The sequence below is a fragment of the Strigops habroptila genome, chromosome 10, assembly GCF_004027225.2.
Source record: "Strigops habroptila isolate Jane chromosome 10, bStrHab1.2.pri, whole genome shotgun sequence".
Taxonomy (NCBI): domain Eukaryota; kingdom Metazoa; phylum Chordata; class Aves; order Psittaciformes; family Psittacidae; genus Strigops; species Strigops habroptila.
In genome coordinates, this window is record NC_046359.1 from 5331050 (window position 1) to 5358141 (window position 27092).

The following is a 27092-nucleotide window of genomic DNA, read 5'->3' on the forward strand; positions in this document are numbered from 1 at the left end:
TGACTCCCACTTGGTTGACAGTGAACATAAATCGTAAGACCCACAGAAACTTAGTATTTCATTGCAGTTTCATTCATGAGACAGCAGTGCAAACATCTGCCACAAGATAGAAAGCATTGGAAAATGAGGCCTAAGAGAGTCATATATTGTGAAGTGTATGTTTTCAGTGAAGTCATATATTGTGTCATACATGTTACATGAAAACCTCAAATATATCATTCCTAAACACATTTATTATCAGTAGATAGTACTACTTTAGAGATTAGGAAAAATAAAGCTGATTAACTGCCTTCTTTGTAATTACACAAGTTGGTAATGGAGAAGGGATAGCATCTATTGTGTCTTCATTTCCACCACCTCTGTTTACGTAGTTTACCTAGTTTCTCTTAGACCTGTCCTTAAGATTATTCTAATCTGTTGTGTTTGATAAACTGACAGAAATAGTTAAGAGGTCTGCTCACTGTGCAGTCTCACAAGGCAGAAAACCTCATGGTAAGCCAGCTCCCCAACAAGACCTTTTGCTGAATCTCATAAGGGATGAGTAAGAATTTTCAAGGATATGGTGGCAGCTACAAGAATGCAGCTCTTGTTGGTACTTGCAGTCATTTGCATGTGCTGGTGGGAGGCAGTTTAAATTACCTAAATTCCTAACGGTGAGTTGCAGTCTATGTGTAAATCAGAACAGGGGTTACCTCCCAACAGGACTGGTGAATTCTAGATGAGCAAAAGCAAGCTGCAATACTACAGTGTTTTGCGTATGAGATTCATGATTAAAATATTTACAGAAGGTACCAGATGCATCATAATTAATGGTATCAGAGTATATAAAAATCCTGGGAAGCAAGGGTTCCTGACCTACAGAATTTATAGATGCAGCAAAGTTCAGGCTGGGTTCTCAGCTGACCTTGAGGAATTCAGTATCTCACTGAAATGGAAGAGGACATAAATGCCTGTTCCTTTTTGTCTGTCCCCTTTTACAGGTTTCCTTGTAAACCATCTATCAAGTAATGTTTTCTTTGTGCTTTTGTTTCCATCGTCCTTTCCTTTTTCTCCCAGTCTTTTGCACTCCCTTTTCTTCAATCCTCTTTGTTCCTTCATTTTTATTCTCCTGGAACTTCATTAAAACTGTGACAATTATGCACTGAAAATGCTTTCAACATACTTCTGTTTTCCCCAGATTTCAAAGCTTTCATTAGTTGTGCAGCACAACAGATGCTATAATGTTTTTACTTGACGTAAATGGTAAAATTCCTCACAATAGCTGAATAAGTTGTGACCAGTTCCACAAGGGATCTGTTCTTGGGTGATTGAATAACTACTCAGTGCCAGGACAGGCTGGGAGCATAAGAAGGCTTCCCTTTTAGCTCACATACCTCCTAGACTCCTGTAGTTTGCTGGTGAACATGTCCTGACATTTACAACTATTCAAATATGTAACATTTTAAAGTATTTTGAACGGAGATTGACTACTGCTTGAACTGCAGAGGGTGCCAGAAGTGTTGTATAAAACCAGAAGTGGTTTTATATTTGTGTTGAAAGTGATGATTCTTTTTAAAGTGATCTCGAAAAGTCATTTCTTCTCTGAACCTTCCCTATAGGTATGGGTTATTAGAAGGCAAGAGCCAGTATAAGGAATGATGAAATTATGATTTAATTTCTTTTATGTCTAAAAAGAGTGGTAAAAGCCTGGCCTAAGTTAGTGGTATGCTTTCTTACTGAAGTGCAAAGTAAGAGTTCTTAAAGTAGCAAGTTAATAGTTAAACTTCAGTCAGCACAGGCTTGTATAAAACTGATGCACATCCCTCTTAAAGGTTCAAAGTAAAAAATGTAATGTGTGCTATAGTGCTTTCTTCCATCGATAACTGTCGTACAGGATAGCTTAAAACCAGCCTTGAATCAATTTAGGATTGATGTAGAGAGTCACAAAACCAATATAGCACTCTAAAACACATGATAGCACAAACAGCTTTGAAAACTAGTACGGTGTGGAGGCAGAACACAACTTTCTGCAGCGTACATCTTGGCCCCAGGACCATCGCGCAGCAGAATAGTGATGGAAACGGGGTAAATTCCCTGCTTGGCTATTTATAAAGGTGGGGTAATATAATGTGATGATCGCATATTACTTTTATTGCTACTTAAAGGAGAGATCCTGCTCTTACCAATCCTACATGCGCCTCTGTAACTCCCAGCTGTGCATCCCTGCTGTCCCCTTTCCCCTTCCCTGGTTCCCTCACTGTAGGTTGAGTCAATTCCGGTCACTAATCTGGCAGAAAATAAATTCAGCAATAAGAAATAAATTGTTTTCCAACAGATTAGTGACTTGAATTGACTCATTGTGTGACGAGTGAGTACCAGAGCGTGATTTGGAAAGAGGCAAAGGCAGCACAGCCTCAAGCGGAAGCTCTCTGTGCCAGGCAGCAGGACACCTTGTTTTGAGGGTTAAGAGCCTTCACATTAGTTCAGCTGTAACACATATGCCCGAGAACATGCTGTAGCATCAATTGGAAAGGAATAAATTCAGTTTGCTTGTCTGTCCTTTGTGTCACTCACAGTAAGCTCTACACGTTGTGTTCTGACCCTGTCAAAGGCAAATATTTGGCCTGTTAACCACTTTATAACCTTCTATTAATAACTGTGAGGTAAAACCGGTTTTCTTTGACTGTGTGGTATAAGCACACACGCCCCTCGTTGGTGAGCACCACTCTCAAAACGTGTACTTTGACAGAGCAGGTTGCTCCGCAGGGGGTTGTCCCTCCATTTCCCCCCATCCCCTTCAGCCTGCCCCGCTGTCCCTCGCCCTGTCCCCGCTAGAGGGCAGAGGCGTGCAGCCTCCACGGTAGCCGCGGGGAAGGCGGCAGCGGGCAGCGGCCAGGGCGGGCTCGGCCCCGAGGCCTCAGCGCTTGTGGGAGCCCCAGGCACCTAAGCGGGGAGGCGCTTGCAGCGGGGAGCCTCCGCGCCGGCAGGGGGCGGCCTAGCGAGGGCGGGCGGCGCTGCCGAGCGCTGCGGGAGCGGGTGGGCATCATGGCGGTGCTGCTGGAGACCACGGTGGGCGACCTGGTCATCGACCTGTACACGGAGGAGCGGCCCCGCGGTAGGATCTGGGGGGGGAATGGGACACATACAACTTTTACCGCCTGGATGGCGCCCCACCGGTCGGGAAATGCCGGGTTTTAAGCGCCGGGCCCCGCGCTTGGCCGCCGCGGAGCTCCTCCGGGTTTTCGCCGTGCGGGGAAGGAGAAGGGGCCGTTGGGCTCTGCTGGGCTGTGGCCGCTGGAGGCTGGGGTGCCGGCACGGCCTGCCAGGGAAGGGGGGCTTCAGGCGGGTGGTTTCAGTCAGCGACGCATCTTTCCTCCCTCCCACCCCGGGTTTGGGCACTTCCCGTCGGGCCTCAGTCCTGGGGTTAGATCCAGACGAGTGCGGAGCCTCCTGCGGCTGTCAGCGGTCCCCCTGGGCAGCGTGTATGTGTGTGTTTGAAACACTTGGAAGCCTCAGTTGCTGTTGGGAAGCTTAGATTTTTGAAATTATGCCCTTATTATAAATGTAATGTATAGCAATTTACAGAATAAAAAAAAGGCAACTGTAATATATTCTAACTTGAAAGGCAACTGTGATCTTTCTTGGATGTTTGGAAAGAAAGTGCAGAGAAAAAACGTTTGTGTTTCTGTATAACTAGCTGTATTTAGGGTTCTTTGCATCACTAGAGATTGGCTTTAAGAAGGGAGGAAATGTTACCTCTCCTTAGAGCATTTCTCACAGCGTCTATAGGTTGTACGCTGCTCTGTCTTAACAAAGTCTGCTCCAAAACCACTGGCTATCAGTTATATCTATGCTTATGGTATCTGGGGTTTTCTTTAGTAAATGTAGGTATAATTTCTTACAGCTTGTCTGAATTTTCTGAAGCTCTGCAAAGTCAAGTACTACAACTACTGTCTTATTCATAATGTTCAGGTGAGTATTCTCAATTCTTTATTTGGGTTTTTTTGTTGGTTTAAATTCACAAACACAAAATCAATGTGTTATGTGTTCTCCTTGGTGACAGAGGGATTTTATTATACAAACTGGCGACCCCATGGGAACTGGCCGTGGAGGGGAATCCATATTTTGGTAAGTAAAACTTTTGTGTTACTTAATCGGTAGAGAAGTTGTATGGGGGAACAGGGGTTCCAATTAAATTGTCTTTAGCTCTCTTGGGGTTAAGTTACTGACAGGAAGTAAAAATGTTGATGAACATTTAGGTATGACACTGGTTGTCATACCTAAATACCTTTTTTAGTTTCTATGCTGCCTTTGGCCATTCACATTGTTTTTTTTCTAGACAGTGTTCTATCCCTGACCTTAGAAGCGAAGTTACAGCTGACAAGTTGTACATGAATTTCTGTTTATTTAAAAGTTAAAGCAAATAACTATACGTTTGGTTTTGTAAGAGAAATATTGTAACAAAGTGCTCTGTAGAAGGCAGAAGCATTAGGAATTTGTTACTACTTATTTTTGTAACAGTTAATCAAGCAGGAGGGGAATATAGAGGCTACACTTGATGAAAACTAAAATTGCAGAGCAGAGCTGAAGCTGGAGTGCTGGGGGACACATTATGCAGAGATGAATAGCTCGGTTTGAACAGAGACAGCGTTGCTAGACCAGCATTGACCTTTGTAAGTCTGGTCTGTCAGAGCCTCTTAGTACAAAACCTTGAGCACAAGGATGTGTGGATCACCACTCTGTGGTGGAATCCTGGAAGCAGTATATTGTGCTAAGCAGAGCAAGTCTAGGTAGGTAAACTTAGCAGACCTGAGCTCTCTCTGCACTCAGGTAGATCAAGTTTATTTTGACATTCTGCTCTTTTATAGGGATTTCTTTTCTGAGGTTCCTTGGTGTGGCAGATAGGGAGGTATAGTGTGATGAGAGATTGGCAGATTCTGTTCTGCTACTACCACAGAGACTGGCAGTTTGTCTTTTCTACCTGTTCATTACTGCTGAAGTCCACAAAATTGGAATTTCTGTTCTTGCTACTCAGGAAACTGATGCAGGCAAAGTTTAATTTGAATCCTCTCTTCACAGAGGCTTACACATGCTTAGGAAAATGAGTTCAAACACAACTCTGTCCTTAGATTTGGGCAAATGTGTGTATTGACCATGCTTCTGTCAGTTATGGAGTGAGACAAAATGGGTGATAGCAGGGTTAGAATTAAAAAATTAAAAAAGAATTTAACAATTTGCCTCATCCTGTGTATCTCAAATTACTGTACACAGTCCTGTCTATATACTGAACTAAGTTTACACATAGATTTAGTGGCTTTCCATTTATTTTGGAAGAGAAATTTCTGGCATAATTTATTACACTTTCCAAGCATGGGTTAACTTATTTTTACAGAATTTACTTACCAAATATGTATTTGCTTTATGCCTTAGAAAAATGTTAGGTACTGCATTTAAAAACACACAAATGCACCCCCTTCCCCCCCCCCCCACCAAACCCCAAACCCAAACCTCTGTGAGATGCCTCAGAGAAAAATCTGTTGTTCCCGGTAGTAAGAAGTGAATTATGAGTGCACAGGTCCATAAAGATGTGCGTGGTTGCACTGTGAATTCTGCTTTTACTTGAATGCCGATATAAAAATTTCTAGGATGTTTTCTGTACTGTTTTACAGCATTTGTTTCTCTCACTTTTTCAAATCCCTTTGTCTTGTAACATGCTTGTTCTATGTGTTTTCAGCCAACTGTATGGTGATCAAGCTAGATTTTTTGAGGCAGAAAAGGTGCCGAGAATCAAGCACAAAAAGAAGGGAACTGTGTCAATGGTGAACAATGGCAGTGATCAGCACGGATCGCAGGTCAGCATGCATCTTGGAAAGCGTTGGCACATGTCTAAGTAACTAAAATGAAAGTTCCTTGGTATGGTTACCTAAGTGTGTGTTAATAATACAATATAAGTTTACAGTCTTATCCCAGTGCTAATATAAAACAATTTTGGAAAGTGTTTTGTTCCCTTTTGCTATTCCCTGTTCATGTGCACAAAGTTTTTGCTGTAGGAATATTTAAAGCTCTAATCTGATAGAATATTATGTCTAAATTATTATTTTCGATACATTGTCACTAATACCTCACTTGTAATATCCATATGTTTTATTTTTAAAAAGAGGGGATTTTTAGTAATTGAAGAGCAATTTAAAAAGCTTATGGTTTTATGCCAGCTAGAGCTTGTAATACATGGAGTTAACTTTCCTGCTTCCCTCTATTGTATGTATAAGATTGTTTGGGTGGGGAGTTTAGGAGAAAAGAGATGACATTTGTTTTTATATTTAAGAATGCAGCTTGCTAGCATATACACAGGCATATGGGAATGAATGCAGTTCCCAGAAGTATTATTGCAACTTCTTCCTTGGAAAGAAAAATTCCAGTCAGGAATTATGTGAAGTTGGCTCACAAATATAATGTAGCTTAATGTAGCCTATAACAAATAGTGACCAGTCTTAACTGTGTTGCAGAGAATGAGGAGCGAGATGTTACCAGTCAGATTGTAAAGCATGGATGTAATGGTTATGTTCTGTTATTTATGCATATCTGCTGCTTTGTTCATTACCGAGTATCCTTCATCTTTAATTTGTTCCCAAGTGTTCAGTTCATATCAATTTTCATAGTTTCAGTTTTGCCCTAAAGCAAAACACATGATTTGTGTTAGGATACATTTCAGTGCCAGTTCAGGCTGATCTAAGTCAATGCTCCTGTGTTCTAGTTCTCCTCTCAATGCTACTCCATCCTGGTTTTGGGGAGAGAAGGGTTTGTGATAGAAGGAAAGGGACGAAAAAATCTGGATAGAATTAAATAAAGATAGAACTATGGAAGCTTTGCCAAACTTATGGAAAATGCACCTGCTGAATGCAGTTTGATGAACAGGTGATTTGAGCTTGGCTCACTGCTGCCCAGAGGGTAGTGTTGCTCTTTGTCCTCTCATAGCATCAGTTCTGATGCCCGTCACAACCTTTCCTGATCTTGCTCAACAAACCTACCTGGCAGATAAGTACCTGCTCTTCCTCTGCTGGTCTGGTTTTCTGCCAGGTTACTGAATCAAACCAGTTCAGGGTCTGATGAGCTGAAGCCTGGAGCTCTTGTGGAGGGAGACTTCTGTGGGAGAGCTGTTCTTCCTCAGGCTGTGGCGGTGAGCTATGTGGCTGTGAGGTGGTTTTCTTCCATCAGCTCACATTCTCAGAGGTGCTGGAAGAAGACTGATCTTCTCCTGAAGAAATCAGGAAGAAGGTTTTTTTCCCCACTGATTTCAGTGAGAGTTGTACCTCTCCTAAGTTGTACCTGAAACCCTGAATTTTTCTATTTACCTTTACCTGGTTTATATCTTCTTTTGTAGTTTCTTATTACTACAGGGGAAAACCTGGATTACCTCGATGGTGTGCATACAGTGTTTGGAGAAGTGACAGAAGGCATGGATGTATTGAAGACAATTAATGAAACCTTTGTAGATAAGGATTTTATCCCATATCAAGATATCAGGTGTGACTGCTTTTAACTTCCCTTTTTGAGGAATACATTATAATTAAACAAATTCATCTTTTTTTGAAACTAAATTAATATATAGTGATGTCAGGTGACCTGTATATGGTATTTTAAGTCCTCTTTTATTCCAGTATAATTGGTAAAATAAGCACATACTAAATTAAACAATTATGTAAGAAAATGTGCAACTATGTTGCCTTTACAATAGCATCAGTACTGGTATTTACAAGCATACAGTATGTTTGGCTGTTTGGGCTATAACTGAGAATCAGTGGGACCAGTTTCTTCTTACATGGGTGAAGACAGTTTTATTTGCATGTGACTGATGCTGGTCTTGATTTTGTTTTCTATAAGGATAAACCATACAGTAATTTTAGATGATCCATTTGAAGATCCACCTGGCTTGTCTGTTCCTGATCGCTCACCAGAACCTACTAAGGAACAGCTGGATGTGAGTGTTTATGATAGCTTCTTGGGGAAAAGTTGGAAGAAATAATTCAATAAATTTATCATTATTAGTGGCCAGCACAGACTTGGTCAAAATAAGAATTCTATCTTTAAGACTGTGTTTGTCAAATCTATATCCTAAAAGAACTGCACATTTTTTAGCATAGGAGGATAAGAGATGATCTTCTCTTATGCCAGCTTGAGTTCTGATATGTCAAATGCTTGGGGCTATTGCTGTGTTTAATCAAATATGGCTGCTTTCAAGAAATCTTTCAAGAAAAGGATAAAAGGGTGATTTGGGTGCTCTTCCCTGGGACTCTGGTGGGGTTAGGTTGGAAAGCCATATCTTAGATTTCTAATTACAGTGTAGATCGTAGAACATTCAGAATAGTCACCTTTGGCATTACTGGGGTTTTTTTGTATACTCTGGTAGAAGACAAAATATAACTAACGTTAATATTAATATGCTTACTGCTGTTTTCCTTTTAAATGGGAAACAGTCTGTGTTTCAGTGGAAGTAATCTTGGTCATTCTTTGAGTTACATTTGCAAACATGCACACTGCTGTAGTGTATGTATTCAAACAGAAGGAATTTGCTAAAAATATAATTGTAATTATTCATAATTTACTCATGGCACGCAGTTATGGAGGTTGCTATGTGAGATTATCTGCTTGTGTGGAAACAGTTTCAAGCAATGACTAAATTGACTAGAGAGAATATTGTTTAATCTTTATAGATAAAATTGCAAGATTGGAATTAGGCTTCTGTAGTACATCTGCACAGTGGTTAATCTCTGAGGTACCTTCAGATATGTTAAATGGTATAAAGAATTTAATAGCTCACTGCCAACTGTATAGAGATTTGAAAACTTATACTTAGTTTTCTTCTCCCACAACCTGTCTGAAGATACACCTTTTGGGGTAGAAACATCTGTGAGAAGGGCAACATTCTAGAGATGCTGATGAGGAGGAAAAAAAAACCCAACAAACCTTAAATCCTGTCTAGATGTAGATGTGTAAAATTAAAATTCTTGTTGTGATATAGTATATTTAATGTTTTAGTTGTTCTAGACACCACACATACTTTCAGTGTTTCTTCATTTCTGGGAGGAGCTATCTGGATTAGAAATGAGTCAACACTAGGGGTGAGATGTTGAATATGAGATGGGAGTATAAAAGAATTTAGAATATCTAACTGAATATGGTTCACATTGGGCCTGAAAGTTCACACATAATTCATAGTGCCTGAAACACAACAATAACATCATCTCTTTCAATCTAAGTGGAAAGAACAGAATGAGAGCCCAGTTCTGCAAAGATGCAGTGCTTAAGCATTTTTCATACGTTGGGGGTGAGGGAGGTGGTCATCCAAGTAACATCTGGAAAGTAAGAAAGAATTTTTGGCCATGGCTTGGTGTTAAATAGCTTTTTCCTTCATTTTTCAGAGTGGCAGAATAGGAGCAGATGAAGAAATTGATGACATGAAAGGACGGTCTGCAGATGAAATAGAAGAAGTTCAAGCAGAAAAAGAAGCAAAAACTCGTGCCATTCTTCTAGAAATGGTGAACAACATCTTTCTGCATTTACCTTTTAGATGTTATTCCTGTGTGTGGGCATGTCTAGGAGAATGTGTACTACTTATCTTGGAATTGCTTATCTGCTGATGATGATGTGGCTCAGAATCTGTGCTGTTAAATGTCTGTGGTACAATGAAAAGGATGAAGCATGAGCACTGGAGGTGGTTTTCTGATAAAGCTGGGGATATTACATTTTCAAAGGCAGGATTAAAAGTGGATCAGTGGAGGCTTTATAAAAACTTGCTAGAAATGCACCCAGTTAAAAAAAACATAACATACATAGTATGCTGCTGAATATCTATAATCCCGAAAAAGGTTTAGCATGTGGAGGAGGGAGCTGAACTCATTAGTGATAATCTCTTCCCAGTACATACAGCGGCATTGCGATTGCATTGTTAATGTAACAGCAGTCTTCCTTCTGTGAGATTACTTGAATTTAACATTCATTAACTTTATGTTCTTCCTTAAAAATGATGTTTAGTAACTGCTGGTAGTTGTAAACTCAGTATAGTAACAAAACCTGTGAAGAGCTTTGAAGTCTGGTGGGGTTTTTTTTCCTAAGAAGAAAAGCGCACACCCTGCGGAAGGATAGGTGAATCCATCACACTTTTTTACAACAACTACCAAATTCAAATTTAGGGTGAAGAGTTTGTAGCAGAGGCTAATACCAAGGTCAGTCCAGATGTGGCCACAAGTGTTGCACAAGATCTGCTCTTGTTCTGTTGCAGCAGCAGTGGGTCTGATAACCTGTTTTCCAGATAAGGTTTCCTTTTGTGATAAGAACCTGTCTGAGATCATGCAAAAAGATGTGTTGCCAGTGTGCACTAAAATGTAGAGCTTTGGGCAGAAGTGATGAAATTCTTTTTCTGTATGCCACAGGTGGGAGACTTACCAGATGCAGAGATCAAGCCACCAGAAAATGTGCTGTTTGTGTGTAAACTGAATCCCGTGACCACAGATGAAGACCTAGAGATAATATTTTCACGATTTGGTCCCATTAAAAGGTAGTTATTGTAGAATAAAAAAGAAAACCTTCTGTGTGGAAACTGAAGTTGGTTCCTGCCAGTCTGTTTAGGTTTGGCTGTTAAGTTCTGCCACCTCTGGAGGCTTATGCTGTGACTGCATGTACTTGGTTAGAGACCACAACAACAGCAAAACAAAGTCAGATCTGGTTAGATGAGTATCCTGTCCTAGCAGTGGTTTTAAGTGAGAGCCTAGGGAAGTGTAGGAGCAAGGAAAACATATGATACTCTCCCCAGCCCCCCATCCTCTCCCTCACAGCAGTTTTTATCTCAGGTGCTGCATGAGCTAGGTACAGTTCCTGGGTTTTTCTTTTCCATAGGAATCTGTGTGGTTTGGGGTAAAGCAGCGAACATTTCTGGCATACGATACACTTCTTGTTAAGGTGTTCCTCATGCCTGCTGCCTTTTTCAGTTTTGAACTTGACTTCTAGTAGTTTCAGTTGATTCCTCCTAGTACTGGTACCAAAAGACGTGATGGGCAGTGAAACTTGCTTTCCTACACCTCTCCATTCTATACCCTGAAGTCATCTTTTTTCGTTGCGAAGAGTACTAGCCTTACATACTCATGCTTTGTAGAGGAGTTTTCATGATCTTCTTTCCCTTTTCTCAACTTTTTTCTGTTCTTTTGTTTTTGTCTCAAGATGAGAGGACCAGAATTGTTAAAGACTTTAATTGCAGATTTACAGTGGCACAGTGGTATTCTCTGCTTTGTTCTCAACTTCTTTTCTAGTTAATACACAATTAGCTTCTTTTGTTTTTAAATGCACAATTAGGATTTCTCTCTCTCTCCATGCTCATCTTGTAGCATTTTATATGTGTGTTGAACATCATTTGCTGTCTTGTTCTTCAGTTGGTCTCCTAAGAACTTTCTGCAATTTTTTCAGTCTTTGCCACCTTGAACAATTTAGTATCATCAGCCAACTCAACTCCACTGGTGGCCTCTTTACTTCCTCATTGAGAAATGACTGTTTACTCTTGCCTGGTCTTTCACATGTTTATCAATGCAAACATGTTTCTTCCGCCATTGCTGCTTAGTTTTGCCAAAAGCCTTTAGTGCAGGAGTTTATTAGAATTCCCAGAGGGATTTCAAAAGACTGCATCACATAGATCATCATCGCACATAAGCATTTTGACTCTTTCAGAGAACTTCATTTAGATTTATTCAGATGGTCCTGATTAGGTCGTGTTTGTTCAAGTGCATGCTAACTCTGTTCTGCATTGAACTTCTACCAGTTTGTGCAGTATTGGCATACAGGCCTGCAGATTCCCAGATCCTGCACGTAGCTGCCTCTGTGAGTGAAATTGGTGGTGTTTACCCCTTTTGCAACTCCAGGAAGATTTCTGGATGTCCTAGGAATTCCTTTCTCCTCCCTCTCCCTCCTTCTTTCCCCCACACTACCCCCAATCAGTTTGTTCAGAACTTCTCCTGCAGTTCTGGCACAAAACTGTCCTGCCTTCTTCCTTTCTAATTCCTGCAAGGAATTCCTATAGCTTGTCTGAATAGCCTTGTCTTTTTCTATATTTTTTTTCTTTTTTGCCTTTGGGTTTTTTTGGGGTTTTTTTTGTCTTGATCATCTTTTGGATTGTGTATCCTAATCTCGATTTGTCACTTCCTCAGTACACATGGGGGAGGTCTCAATTATTAAGTCTCACCTTAATACCACATTTCTCACCCTTGTTGCCTGTGTGACCTCCTTCAACATCCCGTAGTCAGAATTCTCATGTTGTACACAAGAGTTCAGTAGTACTGATGCAATACTGTATTTTTTTGTTCCCATTTTGCGTCTACTGATGCAATACTTCAGGCTTATTATTTTTGCCCAGTGAACTGTCTGGTAAGAAGGTGGCTGCTAAAGAGGTGCTTGTTAAGAAGAGAAAGTTTGTCACATGGTGTTTGTTCAAACTTCCCTTAAAATGACTGAGGAAACAGAATGTGAAATTTCTTGTCATGCATTAGTGCAGAATTAATGCAAAAAATAAATAACCAACAGTAATGGTGGAAAATAGATTTTGTTTCATTAATCAGAAATTCATCCTTAGTTCAACATCTCATGTTAAGCACTTGTGAGTTAAGTGTAATAATTACTCAAGTGATGTCACATGGATTTTTTTCTGTGCAGACACCCCCACATGAGTAGGGGTCTCAGAATCCAGTGTTACAGTACAAGGGGTTTTGTGGTTTATTGGGGTTTGCGTTGGGTTTCTTTGTGGATTTTTTTGGCTTTTTTCTGTTGTTGTTGTTGTTTGGTTTGGTTTGCTACTCTCCCTTTTAAGCAGTGCTTGCCTATCCTATGTTTTTTGCTCCAACAGCATTGACATTTTAATTTCTTATCAATTTTTCAGCTGTGAAGTGATTAGAGACTGGAAGACTGGTGAATCTCTCTGTTATGCTTTCATTGAGTTTGAAAAGGTATGTTTTTTCAGGTATACTATACTTATAAGCAGAATCTACTATCAGATCTACTACTGATAGTAGATTCTGCTTATAAGAGTTTATTTTTGGTCACGTGTGGGGTAGCTAGTATTTTCTCTTACCGGTCTAGTTATAGAAGTTGTAGGTCCTAAATGAGGCAAACATTTGGGTCTTTCTCTATTCAACCAAACAATACAAATGTGTTCTTCTCAGGTTGTCTTGAAACCAGTGGGAGGGGAGTGGGTCCCTTTTCTCCCCCAGAGCATATTAGGACTTTGAAGAGTTAAAGAAGGGAATGCTAGGAGAAAAAGGAGGCATGCTTCATAATGAGAGGAGGGTGTATGGAAGAAGGTAGATCAGCATGTACAGTAGTGTCCTATATTGTGTTTGTAAATGATGCTTGCTTTATCAACATGCTGCTCTTACAGTGAGATTGATAATGAAAGTTCTCTTGATGGCGCATAGCTTCTCATTTGTATCTATCTGCTAATCTGTAATCTGTGAGGAAAACTACAAAACACTGGAAAAGCCTTCTCACTTATCTTTAGCCTACTTACGTACTTAAAATGGAGCTTTTAATATTCTCTTCCTTAATTTTGTGACTATATTACATGTTGCTGGATCGGCACATTTAAAAAAATGAGCTGAACTGAAGAATTGGAGTTTGGAGTGACATTTGGACAAAGCATAACCATTTCTTCTGAAATGGCACAATGCAAGAACTGCTGTGCTTTTTAGAAAGAAATGTACGCCATTGAGCAGTTGAATTTGTGTTTGAGCTCTTCAGTAAACATTCCTGTGAAATAATCATGACTCAAAGTTTTCTGGAAACATTAATATCAGGAGGAAGACTGTGAGAAAGCCTACTTCAAAATGGACAATGTGCTGATAGATGACAGACGGATACATGTGGATTTCAGCCAGTCTGTTGCAAAGATTAAGTGGAAGGGAAAAGGTAGGTACACTTGGGATTCTTTGGCCCTCATAACTTGATATGCCATGACTGCGAAACTCTTAAGTATTATGCGAAAGTGAAGCGATTGTTACAAGTTTAAATCGTCTCATCTTCAGGAATATAAATTTTCATGGTACTGTAATAAATAGAGCAACACAGTCTCTTGCTCTTCGCTTGTTCTGTAAGAAAGAGTAGAAGGGTTTACTACTGTTACATTAACATTACATTGCCATGGGTTACCTTTTTATCAGATGTGTTTTTGCCACTAAATCGTTTGTTCCTCTCAAGCTTTGAAAGTGATGTGTTTCGGTATTACTAGCAAAATAATACGGCAGCACATTGTTACTTTCTAGTTTCTTTTCTTTATTCACTGTATGACGGTTGGGTGTATACAAGAAAAAGTCAGTATTCAGGTCAGGGATTTCCCCTGTAGGTCAAGCATATTGCATAGCAGGCCATATGTTATAAAAACCCCATTTCAGATGTTTGAGGATGTTCTGGGAGGAAAAACATGGGAGAGGTGGACGCGATGGTTACTTGGCTCTTGGGAAGTGAGGAGAACACTGTTCTTGGAGAGATGACTGTGCATTGCAGCGGTGAAGTTCTTGTCTGTCTTTGGCTAAAAATGCAGTCAGCCCTCAGTTGTTTGCATCCGATTTCTCCAGCTTGGGGACCGGTCATGGGCACAGAAGTACTGGAACTTCTCATGCACATAGCTGAAATGACTTTGTAATCTATACCATACTCTACAGTGCGTCCTGTACTAACTGACTACATGGAAACCTTTTCTTCATCTGGGTAACATAGGTCTAAAATGCCCTAAATATTGGAAAGCTAACTGTATTGTCATCTTGCTGTGCCTATATGGTACCTCAAAAATGAGCTAGGAGGAAGCATTGTCGTTCCGCCTGCAGTAGCCGTTTCTGACCTAGCCAGATAATGTTGCAGCTTTAAGTGTGACCGTGAGATGGCAGCACGTTGCTGTAGTATAGTTTATTAATCTCTGTGTGAGCTGGCACTTCCGAGGGAATGGGTAGAAAACGAAATCTGAAACGGCCCCTTTTAAATCAAGACATGACGTTTTCTTTTTATCGTTTCCCATTTGAATGCTTAAGCTGTAAGCCATCTTGGAGGTTTCCCTTTGTGCAGCCCAGAGCAAAAAGTAATTTAATAGTGCGAATAGTCTGTGAGCTTTCATGGTAGCAGGATTTTAAGTAGTGTGACATCAAAATGGGACTAAACCAGTTGCTGAGTCCTGCTTTGCGCTCATGTTCATGTGTTGTCTCCACTGGTCATGAGTGAGAAGAAAGCCATATGGTGTTTAATGGGATCTGCAAGCAAGAGAAGGACAGAAAATAATGTGTCCTACTCTCTTCTACTCTGTTACCCAGATGCCAATATTGTTTCTGGAACTGTATGGTTATGAAGAGCCCTTAAATTCATATGCAGAACTTAATGATAGGTATGGGTCTTGGCTGGTTTTTTAGTTGGAGTGAATTGAATATATTTTCCTGTGGACAGGTGGGCAGTATACCAAGGATGATTTCAGAGAGTACGAAAAGGAACGTGACAAACCTTCAAAACCTTCAAACCTTGCTCTGAAAGAGAAGGTAAAACCAAAGCAGGAGTATCCTTTTTGGCCAAAGGTGTTTTTTAAACTAAGTACAGTTTATGAAAACAGCCTGGAAAAGACTTCTTATTTCTAAAGCTTGCCAATTTGATGTTTGAGATAGAATTAAGCATTTTGCATTTTTTATGTGATGACTTTGGTGAATTCAGTCAAATCAGAATGTGCTGTTTCACTTCCATCCTGTGTGCAGGTAAATAATGTTCCCAGTCTACAGCCCTGGAGTGGCATAGACGTAACAAGAGTTTTAAGTAGTTTCAGAGGAGACTTGCTGCATCCAAAACAAGACCACAGCAGTAACTAAATCATGCTCTGACATTATAATTTGGTTGTGGTAAGCATGAGAGAAAAAAAGACAGTAGCTTGTTCAGATATCCACAGGTAGAAGAGAAGGGAGAATTGGGATCTGGCTGTCGTGTTTGACAGGGCAGGATTAAATCATTTTAGCACAGCTGTATTTTTTGTCAGTGTGTACAATCCTGTTCTGACTGAAATACATGGCAAATCTTGGTAAAACCTGGTCTGATAAACAGAGATTTGCTTGCTTCACAAGCTTTTATGTTCAGCTATTTATTGATGTTAAGTAACAGATCTGTCCTTAACCAGCACCATCAGTGCCAAGTATGACCTTGTGCTGGATGAGGATATAGAAGAGTCTCAAACAAGTCAGTCGCACTCAGCTAAAAAGCAAAAGAAGAAAAAGCACCACCACTCTGAAGATGAAGAGGATGACAGGAGGACCAAAAAATCTAAGGTACTTACCTCTTCATGCATTAACTTTATATCTGTTTGTTTTTCTCTTAATAAGAGAAGCCAGGAAAAAAGTCTGATATTGAGCTGAGGACATGGCGTGCAAAGTCCCAAGTAGCTGTAAACATACAGAAGGCTGATGTTAGAATCTGATTATGAAAGAAGCTTTCCAGATTTTCCTGGACTTTTGAAGCTTTGGCATGTGTGAAGGATGTTTTGCCTTGAAACATCCTGAAGAGGCAATGTAGCCTCTCATAAAGTAGATCTGTAGCACTTTGAACCTGTTCGCATATTCCCGGTCATAAACTAGTAGTTAATCATCTTTCACAAACACAAACTATTCCTCATTTTCTTGCCAGACCAGTGTGCGTTGGCTCTTTCCCATATGGAACCAGAAACACAATCTCTTTGCATTATCTTTTTTTATTTTTCCTTAGCTGTTTTGGAAGCATTTATGTAAGATCTGTCTGTGACTTTGCTCGCATCTGTGCTCTGTGAGCATGTGGTGCTGTGGGACTGGGGCTGTGGAGGAGATCATCAGAAGACAGTAGTTCTGTCATTCACTGGTTCCACTGCAGCCTGTCAGGTCAGCATTCTCACATTCCTGTGAACTCAGGATAGTCAAGATGTTGATGTTTCATGGAAACAATGTCTGCAATGATGAAGTGGAGGGTTAACCTCCACTGGAGTGTGAGCATTAGGGAGAATTGAGCTAAGCTGAAAACCAAAACAAACCCCAGTATTTTAACAATGCAGGCTTTATGAGCGAGGGCAAAGCTGTCTTCTAGCAACTTTGCAGAAAGTGATAAGGTTCCAGCCACAGTAAATAAAGCCGTTGTCCTGGTATGAGTTTTGAGTGCTGCTTTAACTTCTGTGTACAGAGAGTGTACATGGTTCTGTTGGTCCATTGCATTGCTTCTTGCTGTGATGCTAAAAATAACTTTTCTCATGAACTTCAGCGATTAGATTTTTTCAGTGCCACCAGTAAGCCCTATTGCTCATTCATGGTACCAGTCTTTTTGTCACTGTTTGCCTACCAATTCAGTTGGGATCCTTTGGGTGGAGGAGAGGTACCTGTTTAGATGATTAAAGTCTTAATGGGAGCATACACATACAAGAGGTCTGGGCTAATGTTGGTTTAGACTTCCTCCCATCTTTTTGGCTGATAGACATTGTCATTTTAACATTATTGAAACAGATATTTCTGGAAGTAATGTTTGTTCTTGATGGTTCAGAAATTACACATCCGGAAATGGCTAGTCATGAGTTACAGCAGAGAACATTTTAAAGTCATTGAGGTGTCTCCACCCCTGCAGGTGGTACAGCAAGTGCTGGCAGCAGTAGGTTGTTAACCTCTGCTGTAATTGTTACACGGGGACTGTGGGGCACATTAGCGGTGGATTTCATAGCACGAAAACACGAGGGCAGGAGGCGTTCCTGGTAATACTTCCAGGTTCTAGAGAAGTCTTTTCTAGTGCTTGACTCTGTGATCGATTCTGTGCCTCTGTGTATCTTTTTGTGATGTAGTCATCTGCTCCTGTTGTGGTTTGTTCCTTGTCTGCTGCTGCCGTAGTCTGGTGTCATCTTCTTTCCTGCTGCTTTCCTCTCTGTTCTTACCTTCACTCATTTTGGTGTAGATAGCTGAGCCGCCTTATGCCCAAAGTCACAGGTGGATGCTTACTTCTATTCTGTGATGGCAAGCAACATAGTTCCCTCGTGGAGCTGTGAATATGGATTTCTGGGAAGAAATTATTTTTTCTCTTTATCTGCACTTGAATATTCCCATTAGTATGTACTGTATAGTATGTACCTGCTGAGCAGTATGTACTCACTCTCGTTTAGAGATTCAGTAAGTGCTTTGGGCATGACCCTCTGCAGATGAGATCTGCAGGCAGCTTAGCTGACACATCCTGTTTAGCATATATGAAATGTACTTTTTAATTTTTTTAATTTTGTTTCTAGTTTGGGCATAATCTGGGGAACTTGTACAAGGCCATGGGGAGGAAGCATGTTTGTGAGGCAGAGCGTGTTCAGTGTGAATACTGAGGCCAGCACAAAGTATAACAGTAGAGAAACTTATTTGATGAATGGCAGCATTTTTAGTATAGGCAAACAGGGCATTTTCCCATAACCCTATTTTAGGCATATTAGAATATATTTGAGGTAAGAACTTTAAAACGAGACAACAGCAGACCTTCTGCAACTGATTGGCCAGAGATCACCATAGCCACGCTTTCATACATGAACTTCCACCTTGAGCCCCTTGTGTGGCAGAGATTGTAATTAACAGAGAACAGGCTCTTACAGTGGGAAGCTCTGGCAACTGAAAGTGCAATTCATGCTACCAGCTCCAGCTATGACTTGAAGGGGGTTTATTTTCTGAATAGTTTCCATGTTGAGTAGTTTTTCTGTTCTCTTGCTGGTTTGGTTTTGGTTTGCCTTTTTTTTAATTTCGTATATTTTGACTCATCCTTTTTTTAGTCTGCCAACTGTTTCCTGAATCTGCAACCTTTGTGTTGATGTTTTAAGAATACATTTTTGAATCTTATGCTGTTTGACTTGATTCCAGAGGGCAGACAAGGTAGGTTGTTGTGGCTTCCTTTTGGTAGGTAACAGGATGTGGGTCTGAAGCAGGAGGCTGGACTACCTGTAGGTTTGTGAATAGGATTTAGAAAAGGTTTTTGAATACAGGTCATGCTTCTTGAGATCTATATTATGACTTTGTTCCTTTTCCAGTTTTCTCTGTGTTTTTTGGTTCCTTGGATCTTTTTATTTTTTGGATAACTGGATCTGTGGAGGAGTATAGCCCAATCCAGTGGATTTTTCAGGTTTCTGTAGTGCATGGTTTTGCCAGAGAGAGTGATTTTTCTGGTTTTAATTTCCTGCTGTTACTGCTTATCGAACACTCTTTCTATTCAGCGTCAAGTTTGATCAAAATCTCCCTCCTGAAAAGGCTTTCTCTATTTGTTTGCTCCTTTTAACCTTTAACTAGTGTGTTTAATGTATGTAGAGGTGGCGTATTTATTCTACTTTTGTGGTCATGGCATTTCTAACTGGTTTACCTGCAGGTACTGTTTGGCAAGTTACTGCTTTTGGCTAAGCAGCTATGAACTTCCAGAGAAGTATCCTTCCCTCTTTTAATATTCCGTCCTTGTGTGTGTTCACCAGCCCAGTGCTGGGCTAAGGTTTGGAGTGATCATAACTTATTGACTGGTAAGAGGCTGTGATCTTGGGTTGAGAAATCTGAACTTCAACAGGAAAAGAGAGCCTGGTTTTAAGTAGGAATCTTTTTCTTCCTCTGCCAGTGGGAAAACAGCATATTTCTGACTTGGATGGGGCATAAAGGATTTGATTTCAAGATACCGTTATTTTTAGTAACTTTGAGTGTTTAAAAAACTGGATTTATTCTATGCCAAAAACTTCAAAAGGGTAAAATATTATTTAAGGGGAAAGGTAAGTGGTTGGAGCAGGGACTAAGATGCAGTTCATTCTACTAATTCAAACTACTACGTCCTTTTAATTTACGCTGTGATCATATTAGCTACTGTGTTGACCTTCGTGTGGCACTTTCAGGCTTGCCCTGAACACCTGTACCTTAAATGTTTCTGTGAAGGTCATTGTGCTTCGCTGGCTCTATGCTCATATGACTTTTTAAACCTTTCAGCAAGTTGCCCTGTTGTATGGCGTTCAGCATGGGCTGTTTGTCTTTACGTTCAAGTCGTCGCTAACCTGTTCCCTGCCCCGACTTGGCCAGTAGCCTGTCTGCAGCATCGACTTGCTAGGTTTTCCAGCTGAGTGCTGTTACGCTTTTCTCCTGTTTCTCCCATGTGCTGGGAGGAACCTTCAGCAACAAACTATCTAGAAGGCAGCAGTGCACCAAGCCCAGTGCAAGCAGCGCCCAGCAGTAGCAGACATTCTTGGTTATGTTGATAAGGATGAAATGTGTGATTAGTGATGTGTGTGTTGATCCGGGGGGGTTATGTTGCTCTCTGTAACCCGAGTATTTCAGCATTATCTATGCAATCCTAAAAGGTGGCGTTTGCTCTGGGGACCATCCTGATCACTGTCTTTCTGGGTGAAAGCTCTGCTTGGAGTAGAGTATTTTGCTATTCTTCTAAATAAGTTAGCTTGTCTGTACATGCAGTACAGGTTTTAGCCATACAGTTCTGAATGCTACTGTCAAGAGTGCCTATTCACAAAAATGAAAGTTGTATCTGAAATGAAGAAAGAAATATTGTATGATTTAGTGCAGACATTTTCATAGTTCATACCGATCAGTGTTTAACAGTGGTGTTATTAAAATCCCATAAAACAGTATCTGTCCTGATGCCATCACCTGATACCAAACTTCCAGGTGATTGTGCCTTCAAAACAAAAGTACCTACCACTTTCTTAATAGCAAGTTGTATACGTATTTTTCCTCAGGATTCTGAAGCTTCCTCTTGTATTTTGTTTCCCTGTGTATCTCGGTTGAATAATAAGGACAAACTAGTTTTTAGTAGTGCTTAAAAATGTTAATTCACATGGCAAAACTCAGTGTTGTGTATTAAGAAAGTCCTTAGAGTTCCTTGAGATGAAATGGCGACTTTCTAAGTGCTCTTTGTCTTTTTACTTTTAAAACTGCTATGATGCTGTGGCCTGTGGGGTATTGGTGTCTCCACGTGGTCATTCTAGCATATTGCCATAACCTTGCTAGTTTGACATTTCATGGTCTGAGTAATTGGGCCACTGTTCCTTCATTCCCTAGTGCACTGGTTTCATACTGTCTGCCTAGGGCAACACGGAAAGCAGGTGTTCTACTCACAGCCGTTCCCCCGTTGTTAAATAAACTTCATTTCTCTCCAGAGCAAATACATTCTGTGTGCCAAGCCACCCAGTCAACATTCTTGGTGACAACATGCATAAAGCCAGGGAAATTTAAAATTTCCTCAGTGTTGGCTGCCTGAACTTGCAGCACTTTTTTTTTCATGGGTTTTTGTGTGTGTGCCCAAACTCCATTACCATTTGTAGTACATCATACTGTTGGTTTCTCCTTCTTAGGCCATTTAAATTAGATAGACTTGTACCCCTTAGGGTTTACTATGTCTGTGTATGAGTATATCCCCATGCGTTTTCTGTCTGGGTCATTCCCCTCAGCCTGCAAAATACAACTGTTTTTTTTCATTACTTTGTTATTTCAACTCCTACACCTTGTGTTATCGTTTGACAGTACATTTAAAAGGATCACATTCACCATGCTGACGTTTCTTGTGGACTTCCAGCTTCAGGGAAGTGAACTAGTTGATGTATATGGGTCGTGGGTCTCTGTAATGGTGGTGTTAATTTTTCTGAAGCCTAGAATTTAGGCCATTAAGGATTATTACAAGCTGGTCTTAAAAAGTGTTCTGCATCTTCATAGCACTGGAATGCCTGTGAGGCGTGAACCAAAACCTATGATCGAAACACTTGCATTGCTTAGATAAGAAGTCAAAATCCAAATCTAGCTTAGAAGCTTGTGTGATGCTTACGAAGAGTTTGGTAATATCCATCCAAGTTGAACCTCTGGTATAACCAGTTTTCACTAAAGCTCTTTAGGAAATACAAGTAGCAGCATGCCTGGCAGCCATGCTTTTTTCCATAAATGCTGACAAAAGCTGTAGACTTATCTTCTTCATATAGTTACAGGGGGGTTTTTTATGTGTTACCTTTTTCAAATCATCGTGGATGTGAATGTGTTTCACAAAGTACCAGCCCTAGCTAAGGAACCAGCCTTGCCTGACTTCTAGTTCTCTTCATGCCTTTCTATATTTTCCCCTTTTGTCTGTAACTTGCCTGTCTGTCCAATTCCTTTAACAGGATTCTGATCGGAAGCATGAAGGAGAACGCTGTAGAGAGAAGACGAAGAGCGAGAAGAAAGACAGGCATCGGAGCCACAGCCGGTCGCAGGAGAGAGACTATTCTTACAGCAAACAAAAAGACAAATACAGAGACGACTTCCGAGTAAGAGACTGGGACAAAAAAGCAGACAGAAGCAGAAGTCCTAAGAAATCAAAAGACAAAGAGAGGTCCAAGTACAGATGAAGGATAAGAGAAAGGGAATTAAAATGTGTTTCCTTCCACCATTCCCAACGCTCTCTTAAATGGATGTGCAGTTACTGGAGAAAAGCAGTTGCCTTCTGTTGGCAGCTTGGCCTTGCAATTCTATGTCGGAGTAAGCCTTGAAGCCAGAAAGGTGGTTTCAATAAAGTATTTCACATTAGTGGAATGGTTTGAGTCTCCAGTAAAGAATGTTGTCTAAAGCTATTGGGAAACATAAGCATGTACTAACAAGTGAATTGCCCTTCTCAACGGTGAAGAGATGTGCAGGACATACCTCCTTTCTACAAGGAGGTTGTATTTACCTTTCAGCACTTTCAGATGCTATGGTAATGAGTGTGATGATAGAAGATCTGAGGAGACTGAAATGTGCTGTGCACCCTCCTTCCAAAAGGTGGGCAGGTACCATTTGTGCTCAACACTCTTATTTCCTTCCTTTGAAAGTATGTGCTTCTGGATGGCTTAGTCCCATCAGCAGTATTTGCTGATGCCACCGTGTAGCAGTGGTTAAAGGCACTGAAGTACTGCCATGCTGATTGCAGGGGCCGTGGAAGTGCTCCACCATGCTAAAGCAATTGCACTTACTTGCTAACGTGTTTGCAGCTCACTTGGCTGTGTGGTGTTGCTGGAGGATGCCTCTCAGAACTGAGATTCACTTGGTACTTGTCCATCTGTAGTCACTGTTAAAGATCTGGACTCTGCAGTGTCAGGGGGATCCAGCTGCTATGATGTCAGGCAGGTTATAGGGAAGGGGGGTAATGTAAGTCATTGGCAGAATTAGCAGAAAAGCAGAATGTGTAACTTGCATTGGATTTGCCAAACCTAGATGGGATTAATTTTCAGGTTTTGTGGCAGAAGTTAGTTAATATAACTCTGAATCTGCAGAGGAACACAAGTGATGTTATCAGAGCTTGGGTCTGAGTAAAGGTTGGCAGGCTTTTAAATGTCTGGCTTTCTCCCCACCATTTAAAGTGTTAGCCAGTATCCATACAGTTTAAGAAAATGCATGTCCTCCTCTTCCTGTCCAGAAAAGGAGAGATTTGTATTGGGAAAGGGGCACATGACAAATAGAGTTGTCTTTCCTTCCCATCCATGGAATGTGTGATGGCTCAGAGGCAGCCTGCTTTGATGAATAAATTTAACTTTTTCCTTTTGTGATTATGGTTTTTTTTCCATATTCCTTGCTGTAGTGTCTGATTGTAATAGGATTTTACAGCTTGATACCCATTATTGGAACGTGATCTGCAGGACAAAGACTAAATCTAAAATTCAAGGCAGCGAGTAGCTGCACATTACTCTGCCCTGGCAGGCTGGTAGCTGTGCCTGGCTAGAGCAGTTGAATGGCCTGTATGCAGAAAGTGAACTTCTGATTGAGATGCTTTTGTGGGAAGGCTGGTGCTACTGAGGAACAAAAGCAGCTCTTCAGCCCATGGCAAAAGATTCTGACAAAGCAGGCCAGGCCAGATGCCTAGAATATCGAGACCCAAGCTGAGCAGGGGTGCTGAGGGTGTTGTATACAAGAATGTCCTTTCCACCGGTCTCTACCCTGTCTTTGCTTTGTTAAAGACTAAGTGTATTTGGCTTAGAAGCTGCCTTTTGCTGAATCTCTCTAACTTTTGTCTGCTTCAAAGCATGGAACTGGAAATCAAGGGTTTCCATAACTCTCCTGACAAAACCCTTATAAGCCATTGGTGACTTGCAGGGACCTGTGCCATCCTTGCAGAGGCTGAGCAAGAGTGCAGGGCCTGCTGCCCCAGAGAAGGAATAAGTAGGAAGCCTGTTCTTGGGAGTCTGCTGTTTCTCTGGAAGGTTTCTGCCTTCAGTGTGGCCATAGGAAGACTTCCAAAGGACTGCGCTAGGCCAGGGTATGATGTATCTGGGGTGGTGCTGCTGAGGCAGTACGTTTTCTCTAGCTCTTCCTGCTTTCAGCCTGCTTTGTTGAAGAAACAACGTTTGCACTCTCATACTGTCCTCAGTTCCTTTCCACAGCATGTTTTTAACATGCAAAAACCACTGGCAGATCCGACAAGGTTGTGAAGATAGTAAAGCAACTGAGTTCTTGCTGCTTTGTAGCAGACATCATAGAAAAAAAGATTGCGCTCTGAGAAAAAGATGGGGTTCTTGATAAACACGGGAGATCCTTTTGTTGGAGAGATGGTAAAAGTGACTTAACAGTGTGAAGAGCATCAGCAGACATTCCTAGGCTTCAGCTGGCCTCCAGGCACCTGTGTGACATACAGAACTTCTTGATGTTTAGAAACAAGCACCCTATTTCAGGCGAACGTGCTCGCTTCTCTGCAGCAGAAATGGCTTTTTATTGCTTGCAACAGGTAAATGTGTAAGAACTAGAAGTTTATATGATGAGTGTATGGAAGTAATAAGTCAATTTGTGTTGGCGACCAAAGAGTCTTCAGAATAAAGGGTTAAAAATTAAGTATATCCAAAATATTTCAAGTTTCTGATTTTCAGTATGCCACAGTGCTTTTAAATATGCAATATCTTCAGATGGACAGAATTACCTGTTTATATTTTTGAAATGAAACTTCATGTTCAAAAATGAGGTGATATTAATAGGTGACTAAATGACCCATAAAGCTCCCTATTTGGAGGCAAGTGCTTAATATTAGGTACTGCCACCTACGACTGCATTTCTAGGCTGCTGTGCTGACACTGTGGAGGGATCACAGTTCACCTGGTACACACATGGATGGTGGAGCACTCTGGGTTGGATGGGATTTACTGCTACGGTCATCAGAAGTTATGGCTGTGTACATGTGGTTCTTCAGGAAGTGACACAAGTGACCTGTATGGTCAGCCGAAACCACAAACATTTCCTGCTCTTCCTGTCCTGCCAGAGGTGTTGGAGTGCACAAGGCTTCTTGCTACCTGGGAGCTGGAGACTTGACTTGTTTTATTCTAATGAGAGTTCACGCTTCCCTATCCTTGTTTCCATTTTGTCAATGCTAACTCCGATCTCAGTTTCAGTATTGACCTTTGGTGCTTGTGATGGTTAAAAAACAGAACAAAACCCCCACCTTCCTCTGTAACGTTGAGAATAACATTGAAAATGCTGAAGCAGAAGCATCAGCTGCTTCACTTCGACTTAACTGAGGCCTGTTTGAAGAGGGACTCTTCGTGCTTTAGGCTCTCTGTTCAGAGGTTAAAGGTTTATAAACCAGCTCCTTGGAGTTTTCTGTTGGATTACCTTAGCTGTAACAACCTGAAAATATGATGTAGACTCTGTTAACTGTTACATTATGTGGATAAGAGGAAGTTGGAGACCTATTTTGAAGTCATGCATTGCAGTTCCTTTAGTTCTCTGCAGCTCTCTCTAGACTTGAGGTGGACTTAACTAACACCATGATATAAATTGGGTCTGGCCTTAAAGGCAAGTGAGAGAGGGTGGGGTTTTGCAACAAAGATTTCTCTTTAATCCCATGCATATCACACAAGTCAGTAGAAGTAGCATAAGGATTGTAAGGATAAGTGGTTGGTATTCCGGGATGGATGACACAGTAAGTAGTTACCCAAATATTCATGATAAACCTGCATTCATCCTGGTGTGTATTCTGCCTGATGGCTGTCGGCCTTCTTGCTGATGGCTTCTCAAAGAACATGAGTGTGTTTATGGCAAAGCATGCCGTGTGCCCCATGTTCTAGGCTGCCAAGAAGCTTTACTCTCTAGGTAAAGCTGTACCTGCTACCTTCCACTTCTTAAAAAAATCCCAAACCAGCGACCCAAACAAGAAGAACAACAAAATGAAGCTCCCTCCATACTAGTTATTTGGCCAAGTGTATTAACTGCACATTTCAGAAGTGACATTCAAAATTTTGAAGAGGTTCAGGAGTATTTCTGAATCTGTTGCTGCTCTTTGTTCATCTCACCCTCCTATAGCCTGATTTTTTTGACATAAAACTTGCATGTTATTGACAACAGGGTTAGGGGGTTTGTTTGTAAGCTTTCTAGAGCATGGGTAACAACTGTCCTACCAATCATAGGTGTAGTATAAGCAATTTGAAAAAATCTTAAATTACAGTAAGATTCATGTAAATACTTGCTACAGGGCACTGTTTTTGTGGAAAACTCTTGGGCTGGTTACTGATAGAATGTGCTTTTTCTTCGTGAGCAAGCCAGTATCATTTTGGTTAAACACAGTAGCTTGTGTTAAAAGGCATCAGCAAACTGTATTAAGGTTTAGGTCTCCCAAGCATATGATAAATCGTCGAAGCTGAAAGATGGTTCCAAGGACTTTCTGAAGTCTTAAGCTGAACAGCAGTAAACTTTTGAAATTGAAACTTGTTTGGGACTTTCTGACTGTAAAAAGTACTTTTTATTGTAAGCCCAGTGGAAAGCACTTGAGTAATAGCAGTATCTTTTTTTTATAGAAGGCAGAGGAAAAATAGCTATTTTAGGCAAAACCAAGCTGGGATCCTGCTACCTCAGATCTTAAAATGGGATTGTCATTTTCCAAGAAGTAAAAGAAGTTGCCATTGGCTGTGCTGTTGAAATCAGTTCTTCTCTGTTCTCCCTGTTCTGTGGTCTGATGGAGTGCTCACTACTGTGGCATGGTTTCAGAGAAGGAGAAAAGAGGGTAATTTTGGCAAGCATGTAAAAATCTCTTTTGTAAAGATACTGGCTCTTTATACCACCTTGAGTGCAGGGCTGCCCATCAATAACTGATCCAGTAGGACCTAGAGTTACGTTTGGGATGTAAATTTT

The 27092-nt window shown here is 40.9% G+C and overlaps 1 protein-coding gene and 1 long non-coding RNA gene across 2 annotated transcripts; one reads left to right on the forward strand and one right to left on the reverse strand.

The window, feature by feature from the left end:
• The first annotated feature begins 2992 nt into the window (after nucleotides 1-2992).
• PPIL4 (peptidylprolyl isomerase like 4) lies at nucleotides 2993-25398 on the forward strand. Its single transcript, XM_030500201.1, has 13 exons — nucleotides 2993-3094; nucleotides 3884-3951; nucleotides 4043-4107; nucleotides 5714-5831; nucleotides 7361-7503; nucleotides 7861-7957; nucleotides 9399-9515; nucleotides 10410-10534; nucleotides 12896-12962; nucleotides 13809-13920; nucleotides 15442-15547; nucleotides 16163-16301; nucleotides 22133-25398. Exons 1-13 carry the CDS (start codon nucleotides 3025-3027, stop codon nucleotides 22355-22357), a joined length of 1452 nt encoding a protein of 483 aa, XP_030356061.1. The 5' UTR covers nucleotides 2993-3024; the 3' UTR covers nucleotides 22358-25398.
• Nucleotides 14263-19709, reverse strand: LOC115614009. The gene is made up of 2 exons (XR_003993593.1): nucleotides 16310-19709; nucleotides 14263-15251 (listed from the first exon to the last, which is right to left on the reverse strand). It is a non-coding gene; the product is annotated as an uncharacterized LOC115614009 (long non-coding RNA).
• Nucleotides 25399-27092: the final 1694 nt, after the last annotated feature.

Coding starts and splice junctions, on each gene's coding strand:
- PPIL4 (XM_030500201.1), top strand. CDS start 3,025: ATGGCGGTGCTGCTGGAGACCACGGTGGGCGACCTGGTCATCGACCTG. Junction 13,921..15,441: donor GATTAAGTGGAAGGGAAAAG/GTAGGTACACTT, acceptor TCCTGTGGACAG/GTGGGCAGTATACCAAGGAT. Junction 16,302..22,132: donor GGAGGACCAAAAAATCTAAG/GTACTTACCTCT, acceptor TTCCTTTAACAG/GATTCTGATCGGAAGCATGA.